General features: G+C 41.6%; 1 protein-coding gene across 1 annotated transcript in view; it reads right to left on the reverse strand.

Annotated features, from left to right (window-relative positions):
* WWP2 (WW domain containing E3 ubiquitin protein ligase 2) overlaps positions 1 to 14,110 on the reverse strand; it is a 134,610-nt gene that overhangs the window by 21,744 nt on the left and 98,756 nt on the right. Inside the window, exon 9 of the mRNA XM_079116853.1 lies at positions 5,973 to 6,062. Within this exon, the coding sequence (XP_078972979.1) occupies positions 5,973 to 6,062 (90 nt within the window). The remainder of the gene's footprint in view (positions 1 to 5,972; positions 6,063 to 14,110) is intronic.

Here is a 14,110-nt window from a genome sequence, read left to right on the forward strand (position 1 = left end):
CAGTTGACTTTTTTGCCATCTTTTCAATGATCTTTTAAATTTAAAACTCATGGCCTCACTAAAAGTGGTCTCCCCTCAGGCAGTTCCCAGACCCAATGGCTCGATCCCAGATTGGGTCTGGATCCCACCTGCCAGACAGCCATACCTGACAACGTACTGTCCCTTTGTATTCAACTAAATGCCACAGCTCTCCCCAAATCTGAGTCTTCCCCACATTTTCCTCCCAGGGATGATACTACTCCACATTGTCCTTGCTGACATCAGAATATCACTCAGTCCGAGGGCTTCTTTTTTTGTTCTCTCCACCCTTGACTTTCCATTTCAATATCCAGATCTGCACCACCTCACCCCCAGACTACTGCAGCGCCCCCTGAACTAACCTCCCCACTTGGAATCAGACTATCAGTGGCCATCAGAACGACCACATTGGGTTGGCTCCAAGGTCCTGTTCCTGCTCAGAAACTCTACTGGTTCCTGCTGCCCACAAGCCGGGATCCATTAGCACTCAAGGCTCACAACAATCTGGAGCTAGCCCACCACTCTCGCAGCTTCTCTGAAGTAGTCATTTGTATTGTCACCAAAGAAACTATCTCTCTATAGCTTTGAAATGTGAAGAGGACAACAAGCCTCACTGCTCATTCCTGGTCCCCAGAGGAGACTATCTTCGACTCTTATGTGCTTCTTCTATGGATCTATGTATATCCACGCCTCTAAACAACATGCTGTTCCATTATTTATTTCTCCACATTCTCTACTGTTTATGGAATTTCCACTACAAAAAAGGAGGATTTAGTTAATATATTCTATCACTCATTCTACACACTGCCGTCTCCTCCCCTCATTCTTTAATATGGAAAATCATCATTAAATCAATATTCAGCATTTGTATTGTAATGACAGAATATTAGAAACACACTTCCTACTCAGGGAACTCTTTTGCTTTTTTCTGGAGGTAAGAACTGCCTTATGTCTCTCTGCTTGGTTTTTAAGAACCTATCATTAATTCACCCCCAGATTCAAATACAATCTGTAGCTGACCCAGTGGATGGCAAAGCAGAAGAACCCAAGAAAAGCAAGCTCCCTGACAGTACTGTTGACCCACTAGATCCAGCTTCCTTGAAATCAGGACTGACTCTAGATACAATCTAAATGTAATATCTAGATATAATGGAGGTGACATTAATCCCCTAGGCACATCTTTCCCATACCCTTCATTTAATTCTTACAACTGCTATCCACTCTCAGCCTGAGGTATCTCTCCTTTTCCTGCTACAAACTTCCATGGCCTCTCTGTTAAGGCCCCTTTGTCCTGCATCCCATGGCTTCTTCTTTCTCAACTTCCTCTCATTTGGTGAAATAAATAATCTAGTACAGTCTGACGAAGGATATCCCAAAGTTAATATTCTGAAAGCCAGAATATCTAAAGATGCCTTTTTGTATACCCTCACACCTCAATGTTAAAATGAATAAAAGGTGATTTAAAAGTTGATTTCAAGACAGGAAATCATTTTCCATCAGAATGGTGATGGACCCACCCTATAGCTGTTGTATCATTCTTGATTCTTGATCCTTTTTGATTTTTTAAAAAATCTATTTTCAATCATTTCTTATCCTATGTCTCTGTTCTTTGTTGCTAGAACGACTATTCAGATGCGGGATCTCCTAAACTCAGCTTCTAATTTCCTCATCTCCAAATTTATCTTTCAACCATTCTACTGAATTCTTCACTTTTGCTGTCATATACAGTAACTTCTAAAAGCTCTTGCTTCCTGGAGGGATCATTTCTTGTTCTTGTTGCATAGAGTCCATATTTCTTCCTCAAATCTTTGAGGGTATTAGTTATAGTTTGGTTTTCCTTGCTTCAGTTTGTTTGTTTCCAGTTCTCGATATTGTTTTCACCAAGTCCCCTTTTGTCCCTGTCTGCTGACCGCTGGCTGCTCATCCACATTTAACACAGCAACCAGGCAGAGGCTCAGCTGTTTTATCAGAAGGGCCCCAGATATCACAATCTATAGTTCTTCCCTTCGTTGGTCATTTTTCTTATCAATAAAAAATCTCCAGTCTTCTTATTGAGGGTTGAATACCATATCCCCGCTTAATCCCTTTCTCCAGTTTACTGCTTCCTGCAGCTGTGTCTTGAACCCAAGGCTAATCCTGCTCTCTGAGGAGCTTCTCAGGGTCAGCAGGATTCATGTGGCTTTGTGTGTGTGCATGTGTGGCTGAGGAATGGAGGGATGGCTGACAACCTGAGTCTAACCACTCGCCGCACAAATTTCCAACTGACCTTCAGGCTTCAATCTCATTCCGTAGCCCTCCTTGGTGTCTCTAATAGCAGAGGTTTCCCAGGGCTCCACGGGGCACTCTGGCCAGCTTCCTGCTGAACACCTCATACTACAGACTTCCGTTTCAGCTTTCTCAGCTCTGCCATCTATCTCTCAGCAACTAAGCTTATTAACATCTCCTCCATATGCTCTTTGCCTCTTCCGTCCTTCTTTTTTAGGGGTCCTGCTTTTTTTAGTTTCAGACCTTGAAATGGCAATAGCCAATTCATTGGGTTTTCAAGAAGAAGGGAAATAAACCTTCAATCTACTTGTTTAACTAAATGTCCTCTTCATGGGTCACTTTCAAACTTCTAAGCAGCATAAGCCACCTTTTATGTTAGATGAAATCTAATGCAGACTCATGATATATAAAAGTGGAGCAGAGGATGGAGGCCCAGTCAGTCTTCTTACCATCTTTGACTCTGGTGGGCATCTCACCATACCCAAGGGCTTCACTGGACACACTCTGGGCGTCTTTGTTTCATATCAACCATCCACTCCAACAAAACGGCACCAGGCGTCATTCCCTGAACACATCTTTCACATTCCATGTGCATGCTGCCCCTCTACTGTCCCCTCAACCTGGATCACCTTCCTATTCTTATGTAAGTCTAGCCCTTCCTGCAAGAGTATGATCCACTCTCTGTGAGGTTCTCTCAACCCTGATGTTCTACAGTGATTCTCTCCTCCTGATCTGAGCACTGCTTAAGAGTGACTAAGGAGCAAGTGACCACATTCAGCCTACCAGGTCCAATACTCAGTGCTCCTGGATAAAATGACCAGTCTGCATATGTTTCCCATAGATTTGCCATAAGGGATGGCCCTGTGAAAGTGAATCATCTGGCTTGAGCTTGCTCCTGGTGACAAGATATGCTGAGACAGTGGCTCTATCTGTAATTTCCAAGTTGCTCTCACCATGGTTTACACTTCCCTGGGGCAGGACTTCTCCCATTAATCACCAATAAAGTCATAAGCATTCAATCACTGTATTCTCTCTGGGTTCCCTACTATTACTAGTGAATTAAGACCCAGAGGCTCAAAGCTCTTTGTCTAAAACTCAGTAAGAACTAATAAGCTAAGTTGGAGAACATTAAAACTGTCCTGGGAAGAAGAAAGCCTGATCTAGTTTCCCACCTGAACATCTCAAGGAAAGTAAATCTCTGACCTTCCTTAGAATTGTATCTTTACTTCAATCCCACACACACACTCACCAGGTCAAGGTCTACATACCTCATAGACTAGAGAGTTAAGGGGCCATAACAGCAGGCTCAAAGAGCTCCTACCACTTTCACACACACATGCTGTAAACACACACAAGTTCAAGTGTGCAACACGTACTGTTAACGTAAATGTTTGTTACACAATTAGAGAAGTTCAAATATTGACTAAGTATTTGATAATATGAAGAAAATACTATTAACAAACCTGTGGTTTTATTTATTTATTTTGCAGTGCTTCAGATTGAACCCAGGGCCTTGTGCTTGAGAAGAAAGCACTCTACCAACTGAGCTATCTTCCCAGCCCCTATGGTTTTATTTTTAATGAGAATAGGTTTTACAAATACATAGTAAAATATGGGTAAATGATATGATGATGCTTGAGATGTGTTCTGAATAATCTAGACCAGGGTGTAGGGGGAGGTGGATGAGGGTTGCAGATCAAAAACTGGCAATTTTTTTCTACAAAGGGCCATAAAGTAAATATTTTAGGTTCTGTGGGTCATATAGTCTTTGTTGCAATTATTCAGTTCTTCTTGAAGCATGAAAGCAGATATTCGGACAGGCAAGCAGTGCCAGGAATATGGCTCAGTGATAGAGCACTCGCCTAGCATGCACGAGGCTCTGGGTTCAATCCCCAGCACTGCAGAACAACAAAGTAAGCAAATGAGCGAGGCTGTGACCCAATAGACCTTCATTTACAAAAGCAGGTAGAGGGCTGGATTTTGTCCACATGCCATTACAGGGTGCCAACCCCTGGTACAGGTGAAACAAAACTGGCCATGAGTTGATAACTGAACCTGAGTGTGCAGTATGTGGGGTTTATTATACTGTTCGACTCTGCACACACTTGAAATGTTCTGAAACAACACGATATTTTCCATCATTGCCACAGTAAAATGTTTTACTGCTTATTTTAAATTAAGAAGTCAATGTTTGGGGCTGGGGCCGTAGCTCAGTGGAAGAGCATTTGCCTAGCATGTGTGAAGCACTGGGCTTGATTCTCAGCACCATAAAAGTAAATAAATAAATAAATAAATAAAATAAAGATACTGTGTCCATCTACAACTAAAAAAAATTTTTTTTTAATTTTTAAAAAGTCAATATTTAACTCTGGTAACTTATTTGACTTCAAGTCAAAGAAGAAAACAGTGAGCACTACCGATGACAAATTATGAGTTCCATTCTGAGGCAGGCAAGGAAGGAAAACTCAAGCACTCTACTGGAAACTGAAGCTAAAAGCAGCCCATCCATGGAAATTTGTAGGGCCAGAAGGTGAGGTGGTATTTGCCTGGCGCACGCATGACAGCTGAACACAACAAAACGCAGGGGCTCTCCCAGACTCCCTACCACCGACACCTCCTCTACACACTCTGGAGGGGGATGGGCTCATATTTCATACAGGAGCCCTTCGTGGCTGCTTTAGTGCGGGGGGGAGGGGTGATTGCCTCCTGGCAGCAGAATACATTCTCTCAGGACTGAGAGATACATGTGCAAAGAACTTTCTGTCCCTGGCAGGCAGGAAATCCAACCCCTTCTCCTTGAACTTGGACAGTCTTCCCTCCCCTGGAAGCCTCTCTCATCCTTTGGTTTTGGAGAACCCAGCTGTGCTCTCACCAATCCCAAATGAATAAGAAGACTCTGACTTTTGGGGTACGCTGGTGCAGTGAAAGGCAAACACCCCTCCTTTATCCACTTTCTCATGCCTATTTTTTTTTTTTAAGTTGGCAATGGACCTTTATTTTATTTATTTATATGCAGTACTGAGAATCGAACCCAGTACCTCGCATGTGCTAGGCAAGCGCTCTACTACTGAGCCACAACCCAGCCCGACCGTCTCATATCTTTTTATCCCCCCGAAATTCTCTCTCTTCTCTGTGTGTGTGTGTGTGTGTGTGTGTGTGTGTGTGTGTGTGTGTCTGTCTGTCTGTCTGTCTGTGTGAGAGAGAGAGAGAGCGTGTGGTGCCTGGGATTGAATGCACACTAGGCAAGTGCTCTACCACTGAGCCCACTCCCCAGGAATTCTCTAAAAATTCTAGTCCGTCCTAAGAAAGAGAGCAGGATTAAGGTAACTAGATGAAAAAACCATTGAGTGATCCAAGGTAAGTATCACAGTGCTCTGCTACATTCAAAGAAATGAACTGGATACCTGGCCCGATCAGGATGTCTCTGAATGGTGACGTGACTGAGGCATTGAGACGCTGAAGCCCAAAAGGCTTTCCTCGCCCACCTACCTCCAGGACTTGACAGCCACTTAATAAAACCCATCAGTTGTGGTCAACACAATGCACATGGAAAGAAAGAAAAAGGAGAGAAAGTAGGTAGGGAAGGAAAGATAACAAAGACGAGAGAACAGGGAGAAAGAGCTGTCACAGAGAGTGGTGGAGAAGCCCTTGGGTGACTCTTGTGCCAGTTCTAGAATCTCAGGCCTTACCCTGGAGGAAGAGGCCGCTCCCAGGTGGTGGTCTTGGTGTTGTGGTCAACATAATAGACCCGGCCGTTGGGCAGCTCTCGCTGCTCCCACCTGGAAAACAAAGCCAAGGACAGCATGAGACGTCTGGCTGTAAGGCAGAGCCCACCAGACAGAAAAACCGTCACCACTGAATTCAGAGTAGACATCAAAGATGGCGTACAACATTGCACCCGTGGTCACACCAGCTTCCTGCTATTGCTAAAAGTGGCATCCAGGAATGTTTTTGAGGAAACTACAGTAGCCCTTCTTCGTGGGATCAGTCTACTAGGACACCACAAGGACTCTTGTAGATCCCCTAAACTACCCACATGAGTCTACGTTTGTGGATTTTTTGAAATCAGTATTTCTTGGTCATATCAGGGTCAAAGATCCCTTTAGGAATGTGATGAAAGCTGAGGTTCCTTTCCTTCCAAAATACACTTAGGACAAAAATACGTATGCAATTTCTGGGTTTTATGGGCCTCTCCAAAAGTTTATTTATGAACCCTCTTGCCTTTTCAGGCAATATAACCCGTTCAAGGCACAAATTATTTGGCCCTCCCTGTTCTCCTAGCATCATATGTATTCATGATCAATTTTTTTTTAAAGCATGGGATTCATTAACAGAGGAGCTTTACAAAAAATCTGGGTGAATCAAGGAACACAGCATACTACTATTTACTGACCACCCAAGAGGCTCAGTCTGTGTCAACGTTAACATGAAAATGAATGCTGAGGGGACTCATCTGTGCTAAAGGAAGGATGACGAGGTGGCAGGTGACTCAGAATTCACAAGCATGAACAGTTCAAATACAGCCGAGTACCACCAGCCCAACATTCCTGTTATCTGCACACACCTCTGACAAAAACTACTCACCTGGAATACAGCAATCTATAAACAGAGGATACAAACATTTAATATAATGCTTACCACCTTTTTTTTTTTTTTGCTATTGGGAATTTATTTAACCCAGGGGCATTTTACCACTGAATTACATCCCAAACCCTTTTTACTTTTTCTTTTGAGACAGGGTTTTGCCAAGTTGTTTAGGACCTCACTAAGTTGTTGAGCTGACCTCAAGCTTGCAATTCTCCTGCCTCAGCCTTCCAAGTGGCTGGGATTACAGACATGCACCACTGCACCTGCTGTGCTTACCACTTTATAAAGGATGTCAATGGTCCCATGAGCCTCCATGTTTTACACTGACTTCATTTACTTCTCCTGTGGGTACCACCTAGGGGAAGGTGGCCTTTTCAAGAAGCTACTATATACAGTCTATTCACTCCAATGCTTGATTTGAAAATGAAAATTTGTTCCAGTGTGATTGATATATGACAAAATGATATGAGCACAATGAGAATTTGTGTTTGCTTATACATGATTTTGTATGTAAGAAAGACTGGATGAACACAAAAACTTCCCTCAGCTATACCTGGTCACAAAGAAATACACAAAATCCACAGGCATCCGCCAGACACCTGAGTTTACCTCAAGGTCTGCACCACATGGTCCACATCTGGTATGGATGGGATGTGTTCCCTCTGATATCAGGATGAGTTATTCAGCTCACAGTAACAGCCACAAGCCCCTGCCCTCCCACCATCTGCTTCCACATGCCAACTCCAGGAACTCTGCAGGGAAAGAGCCATTTGGCAGCAAGGCTGTGTATTTCTTAATCACTGAACATGTGTAAAGCTGTGCTACCATTAGTACTAAGCTCCTAGATTGTTTATGTGGCACTGACAAATTTCTTGAGTGCTAAGTCTCTTATCCATTTTTTTCCCAGAAGGGCTATGGTTTTTATTGCACAATTTTGTTAGGGTTGTGATTCTTAGGACCACCTATGCTACAGCAGAGCTGACTGCACACTGAAGCAAGTGTCTTTACTCTATTATTAAGCCTGCCGTGTCTACTCTGATAGGCATTAGCTGTGTTCAATACCATTTTTCTTTTAAACAGGGATGTATGATCATCATGCTGCATTGGTCAGCCCCTAAAAACCAGTTCAGAAACAGAGGTGCATGAGGTTTCTAAGGAAGGCAAGGGAGACTCTGTAGTGAGCTGTGGACTACCATGTGCTTCCTGCCATGCAACCCTTATGTCCATCCATTGGGTGGCAATGCCAGCATCACTGAGAGAACTGGGACCCGGAGAAGCTACGTAACTCTCTCGTGGGAGTCGAACTCTGTTCTGCCCACTAAGCCCATGAGTTTGACCATGCCTTGCTGAAAGGAAGAAAGGGAATAAGAAATGGAATGTATAGGGACCAGACAAGGTATCTTCCCTATCCTGATCTCAGAATCAAAGAGGTGTCCCTAGCACTGATATCAAGGGAGGGGACCCTGAAGGACCAAGAAGGCTGGGGGGATTATAATGGGAGCATGGGGTTCATTTCCAGGTTCCATCTTAATCTCAGCCTTCCTCCCAGACACTAGTCATTGAAAGAAGTTGCACTTTTTCCATGCACTTTTTCCAGGGTCTGAGGGTAGCCATGTCTGGCAGTTCCACACACACAGCCGAAAGTTGTCAACTGTTGGGCCAAGCACCAGAGTGCCACTGTCGAAAGAAAAACTTTACACAAATTAAATATCACAGGGTTTGTAGAACAAAGAATGATTCATGAATCAGGAAGCACTCAGAACTAGAAGGGGAACAGAGAGCTCAGCCCAGCACTGTGAGCAGTGACCTTCAACAGGCCTAGCACAAGCAAAGAGGAGAAGTCACCTGAAAGGCTATGGTCAGGCTTCTGCCTTATTTACAGAGTTTGATCAGTTGACTACCTGTGACTGGCTGAAATCCAAATATTTGTTACAAAAAAATACACTCCTAAATTAGATTTTGGTTGGTTTACATACCAATTTAAGCTACAATTTGTTCTGGAGAAAAAGTATAAGACAGTCTCAAGCTTTCTCCTGCTTCCTTAACTATACTAAAACCACTAAAATGCACTCAGGAACATTTCCTCCCCTGGGTATCTGTGCTCAGGCTCTGACTGGACAGACTCCTGGGGACCTGACCCAGGTGCCCTGCTTCCTTCCAGTGTACAAGGAAGATCCTCAGGACCCAATTTGGTATTTTATTAATGTTTATTAAAAGTACAAAATCTCTTAGCAAAGTGGCAGAAGAAAATATAAGACTAGGAAAAGCTCTTCCTCTGAATGCCCTTCAGAATTAAAAACAAAAGAATAACAAACATTGTAGCTCCAGAGGCTGGTGTCCCACCAGTACCTGTGGGGAACTAACAGGACTTCTCAGCAAAGAAACCAGGCAGTATATGGAGCCACATGCTATGTCACCAATTGCCTTCTGCCTGTTAAGGAAGAAGTTGCAAATCCGATACCCTCTTTATTCATCTGAATTTGGAAATAAAAAAGGTCAAGAGAAAGATATTTGACTTAAAAGTAAGTATTAAAAGCCAGACAGCTTCGTTCCTATAATTCCAGTGACTTGGAGGCTGAAGCAGGAGGATCACCAAGTTCAAGGTCAGTAGAGGAAACTTAAGAGAGATCCTGTCCCAAAGAAAAAAATAAAATGGGTTGAGGGCTGGGGATGTGGCTCAGTGGTAAAGCACTTGCCTAGCACATGTCAGGCACTGGGTTCAATTCTCAGCACCACATAAAAAAATAAAATAAAATAAAGGTATTGTGTCCATCTACAATTTAAAAAAAAGATTGGGGATGTAGCCCAGTGGTATAGCTTTCATGGGTTCAATTCCCATATTACAAAAATATATATAAATAAGAGTGTTGAAATATGGATGTTTCTAGATACAAAAAGAGCACACATCTGTCCCTAGTATAGTTTAGTACCTGAGAACACTCCAGCATTCCCTAAGAAGCCAGCTATATCCTTCCCTTCCTTAAAAACAGGTTCTCTGGGCCATGTTACAATACAAAAGCCCCAACAACAACACTAATTTACCCATTTTACAGTCACTATTTGGAAAACTGTCCATAATATTTGGATGGGACGCCCCGTTCAAAAAGACAAAGCATCTGTTGTAGCACAGGAGATTTAAAAACAAACAAATAAAAAAAACTGAACACATGTTCTCTTATTCAAAAAGTTCTTTTGTTAGAACTTTCATTTTATAAAAAGTACCCACTTTTGCCTTTGTTTAAACTGAGTCAAGGGGAAAACTCTGATTTTATTATACTCTAGCTAATATTTTAATTTGAAGGAAGGATAATACTTCAAATTCCATGTAGTACATGTCCTTCATTGGCACAGTGGAACTGCCACACACTTCCAGGAGCAGAACTGGTATTATCTCCTCTTCCCTTATATTCCACAAAGTTCAGCAGCTCTTGAGAGCCCACAGGCTCAGACAAGATCTTTTCTTCCCATCTTTGATGGCAGCTGATTCTAAAAATCAAAGTCTCTCTTTTACTGACTGCTATTATCCAACAAAATGCGGTGTCCTTCTATGAATCCTCTCAATTGGCTTAGCTGGAAAAATACAGTCACCAGAGAAACAAGCTCTTTCCTCCCTTCTTTTTTCATATCTACATTTTTCCTGCAAAAATTTCCTGCTCAGGTTAATTGTCCATGTGGGTCCTCCCTGCTCGCTGCCTACCTCCCTCTAACTCTCACTCCTTCCTTACCTGCCGGCCACACTCGAATCATACAAATATCTTCCCTTCATTCAACAGCAGTCAGTCGTTCTGCCATCAGCCACGCAAGCCTCTCAGTTCTCACTTCTCAGTTAACTGCTAGATGAAGCCTTCCAACTAGGTTGGTTTGGTGTCCCCACATGAAGAAGGTGAGACTGGTACATCCCTGTCAGGGTGGATAGGCGTCTGTCCCTTATAGCGTCTTTTTCACACTAAGATTAACTACCAGCCCAAAGGTCTCACTTAATCTCATCTCAGTCACCTGCGCCCTCCCTGCTCCTGCTAAGTAGCCTTCTTGGATGCTCTCAGGGTTCAAAACACTGGGTTTATTTCAGGTTCCTACGCGACACGTTGCTCCTTGGCCTTCAATGAATAACATTCAGTCAGATGGCACAAGCATGGGGTCTTTGTGTCAAAAAATACTTAAGAATAGTCTCCAATTTAAATTAATTGACATAATTTTTATTTTACCTAAATGACCTTTGCTCCTATGGGTGCTCTTTACTGTATATCTTCTCCACCCACATGCAATCTCCCAATGAGAGCCATCATTAAAAGGTTAAGGACTAGAAGATAATCCCATCATTAGGAGGATGTGGATCATCTTTCTCCTGTGTCATCTAACAGGACAATGTCTGGTCACCTGAACCACATTTTCTTACAGAAGACTTCCTAAAAGGTCTTCAGGAAGTTAATCCTCTGTGGTCTGCAATGACAGCATGAGTTCGCCCATCCTGGTCAATGGATTTATTAGTTAAAATACATTTATTAGTTATAAATCCTCCTGTGTTTGGAGAGAATCTGTTTCACCAAAAGTAGGATAGAGCTGGAATGGTTGGGGCTGGGCAAGGAACTCAGGTTAGTATCAGAGTTCTCCTTAAATGACCCTTACAAATGTACAGGTTGAAATGCTCAAAAACTCAATCTTAGTAAGAGCATTATTATTAACTCGTATTAGTCATCAGTTTGTTCACTTTTTAGTCACCCAGGCACTGGACATTAGTAAAGATGACTCTCAAGCAAAATACACTTTCTCCATTAGAGAACAGTCAAGCCAGAACCCTTACGCACCCTAACGAAAACATGTCTTGCTGGTACTAAGACAAAAACTGAACTTCAGAAGAATACACTAGAAGTATTCAAGTATTCTTAAAGCAGCCTATGTAGAAGTTCAACTTGCCACAGGCAAATAATACATAAAATTCCTGTTTGTTTACTGTTCTTTATTTTATGCTCCTATAACAAATGCCTCAGCACCAAGGCCTATAGTCCACTTCTGGGGTGAACCATAAGATTCATTTCCTCTGCAGGGAGTGTTCAGCCTGTTTTCTGAGTCAGAGACCCATGTAAAATGGAATGTATCTCTTCCCGCTCACTGTTATGGCCTCAGCAGGTCCTCTGTAAACTGGGTAGGAAATGTGTTAACTCAGTCCCTCCCCCCAAGGACCTTTCCCCTAAAATACTTACCTAGCCTTAAAAACTAAGCACACTAACCTCCTTTCCACAACTATCAACAGTACTTTATGCCCTCTAAGCCCAGGAGGGCAGGCTATCAGCTCTGAATTAAGTCTAGTTTTCTTCTCCTTAGTCTTCAACCATTCTGTTATTTTTGTTTGAGAAAGTCTCCACAGCTCTTCAATGGAAGCTGGCAATTTTCAGATAAATGCTTTGACAGACAAGCAAGAAATTCTTAGAGATGGTGTCTATAAAACTTTTTTTTAAACATTTTTTTCAGGTAAATGTTGGCAATGTAGGTAGTCGTTCTCAAAAATGGTTGGTAGATGCAAAAATGGGTATTCTCTTTCCAAAGGGCAATTTGGCAACTTGATCCAAAACCCTTCCTTCCTGACTACCCTTTAACTCACCAGCTCCACTTCCAGGACACAGCCTGAAGAGATATAGCTACATGCACATCTGTTACAGCACATTAGAGCAGTTACAGAAAAGATGAAGAAACAACCTAAATGCCCCCAAGTGGAGTATTAATAAAACAAATGTTATTATTTCTACAAGGGGTATTCATTCATTGAAAATAACATTGAAGACGAATATGGTCTTGTTCAGATGTTTACAGTATATTGGGTGCAGAAGCAAGTCAATAAATAACACCCCCAAGATCATTAAAATCATGTTTAAAATTTATATAAATATGCTGTTTTTCATTAAATCTAAAAATACCCTGGATTGTATGATTATTTAACATAGCATTAAGAAAAAGAACTACCAAGTAAATGATGGCATGGCAATGTCTTTAAGTATCTTGAGTTTAAATATGAAATAACATGCATATCAAAATCAACAGAAATATGGGGTATCTGCCTATGTGTACAATTTTTACAAGTTCAGAGTAAGGAAGAATTTTGGACAAGGCAAAAAAGGCTTATGAAAAATTTGGCTATTTTAAATTTTAGGCTCCTGCATAATCAAAGGCAACTAAACAAAGTGAAAAGACAAGCTATGAGCTGAGAGAAAATATTTGCAATGCATATAATTGAGAAGTGATTACTACTTAATATATGGAGAATTCTGAGGTTAAACAGCCAAATAGGAAAATGGACAAAAACATATGAATAGGTAATTCACAAAAAAGGAAACCAAAGTACCAAGTAAAAACCTTAAAAGGAGGTTCACATCAATGGTAATCAATGAATCTCAAAACCACAAGAAGATATCATCCACACTCATCAGACCAGCCAAGATGAAAAAAATCTGATGACGGTCAGCTTTAGCAGGAATGCTCACACATGCTCAAAGGAGAGTGAACTGGTGAGCTGACTTGAGAAAGCAATTTGATAGTTTATCTGCTAACATTGAAGATCTTCATCCTCTACAATACAGAAATTCTAGTTCCAGGACATATTAAATAAACAAATATGTACACCATAAGGCATACACAGAAAACCATCTTGCCAGCACCATTCATAATTATGAAGAAATAAGAGAATGCATACATTTTTACCTGTCCATACAATAGAATACTACATAGCATTTTAAATGAATGTCCCAAGTTTCATGTTTCATTGTATATAGGAAATTGGATCAGAGAGGAGTTCACAGGACTTTCAAATGTACTGGTAAGATCTTATTCACAAGGGTCTTATTTCTTTATTGTTGTTGTTGTTTTAAGGAAGAACTCTAGCAAATGCAGTGTAAAGCTAAAATTTGATAAAGCTAGCTGGTAAACCCATAGGAATTTTTTTTTTCCTCTGAATAATGCCGGGGTAGAAGCCAAAGCCTCACGCATGCTAGGCAAGTACTCTACCACTAAGCTACATACTCAGTCCTTTTTAATTTATCATCATTCTTATCTGAATGCTTGCTATACTTTATCATAAAAATACTTCAGATTTAAAGCCTATACTGTATGGTGATCAAATTTTGGAAGACGTATGCTGAGGTGTGAATTTCTGCATATGTGGCCTCAGGCAAATTTCTTGAGGTTTCGTCATTTGCAAGATGCAGATGAGTCTCTACCTGAAGCATTGTGAGGATTGCATGAAATAATT

This window comes from Sciurus vulgaris (genome assembly GCF_902686455.1).
Source record: "Sciurus vulgaris genome assembly, chromosome: 17".
Lineage (NCBI taxonomy): Eukaryota > Metazoa > Chordata > Mammalia > Rodentia > Sciuridae > Sciurus > Sciurus vulgaris.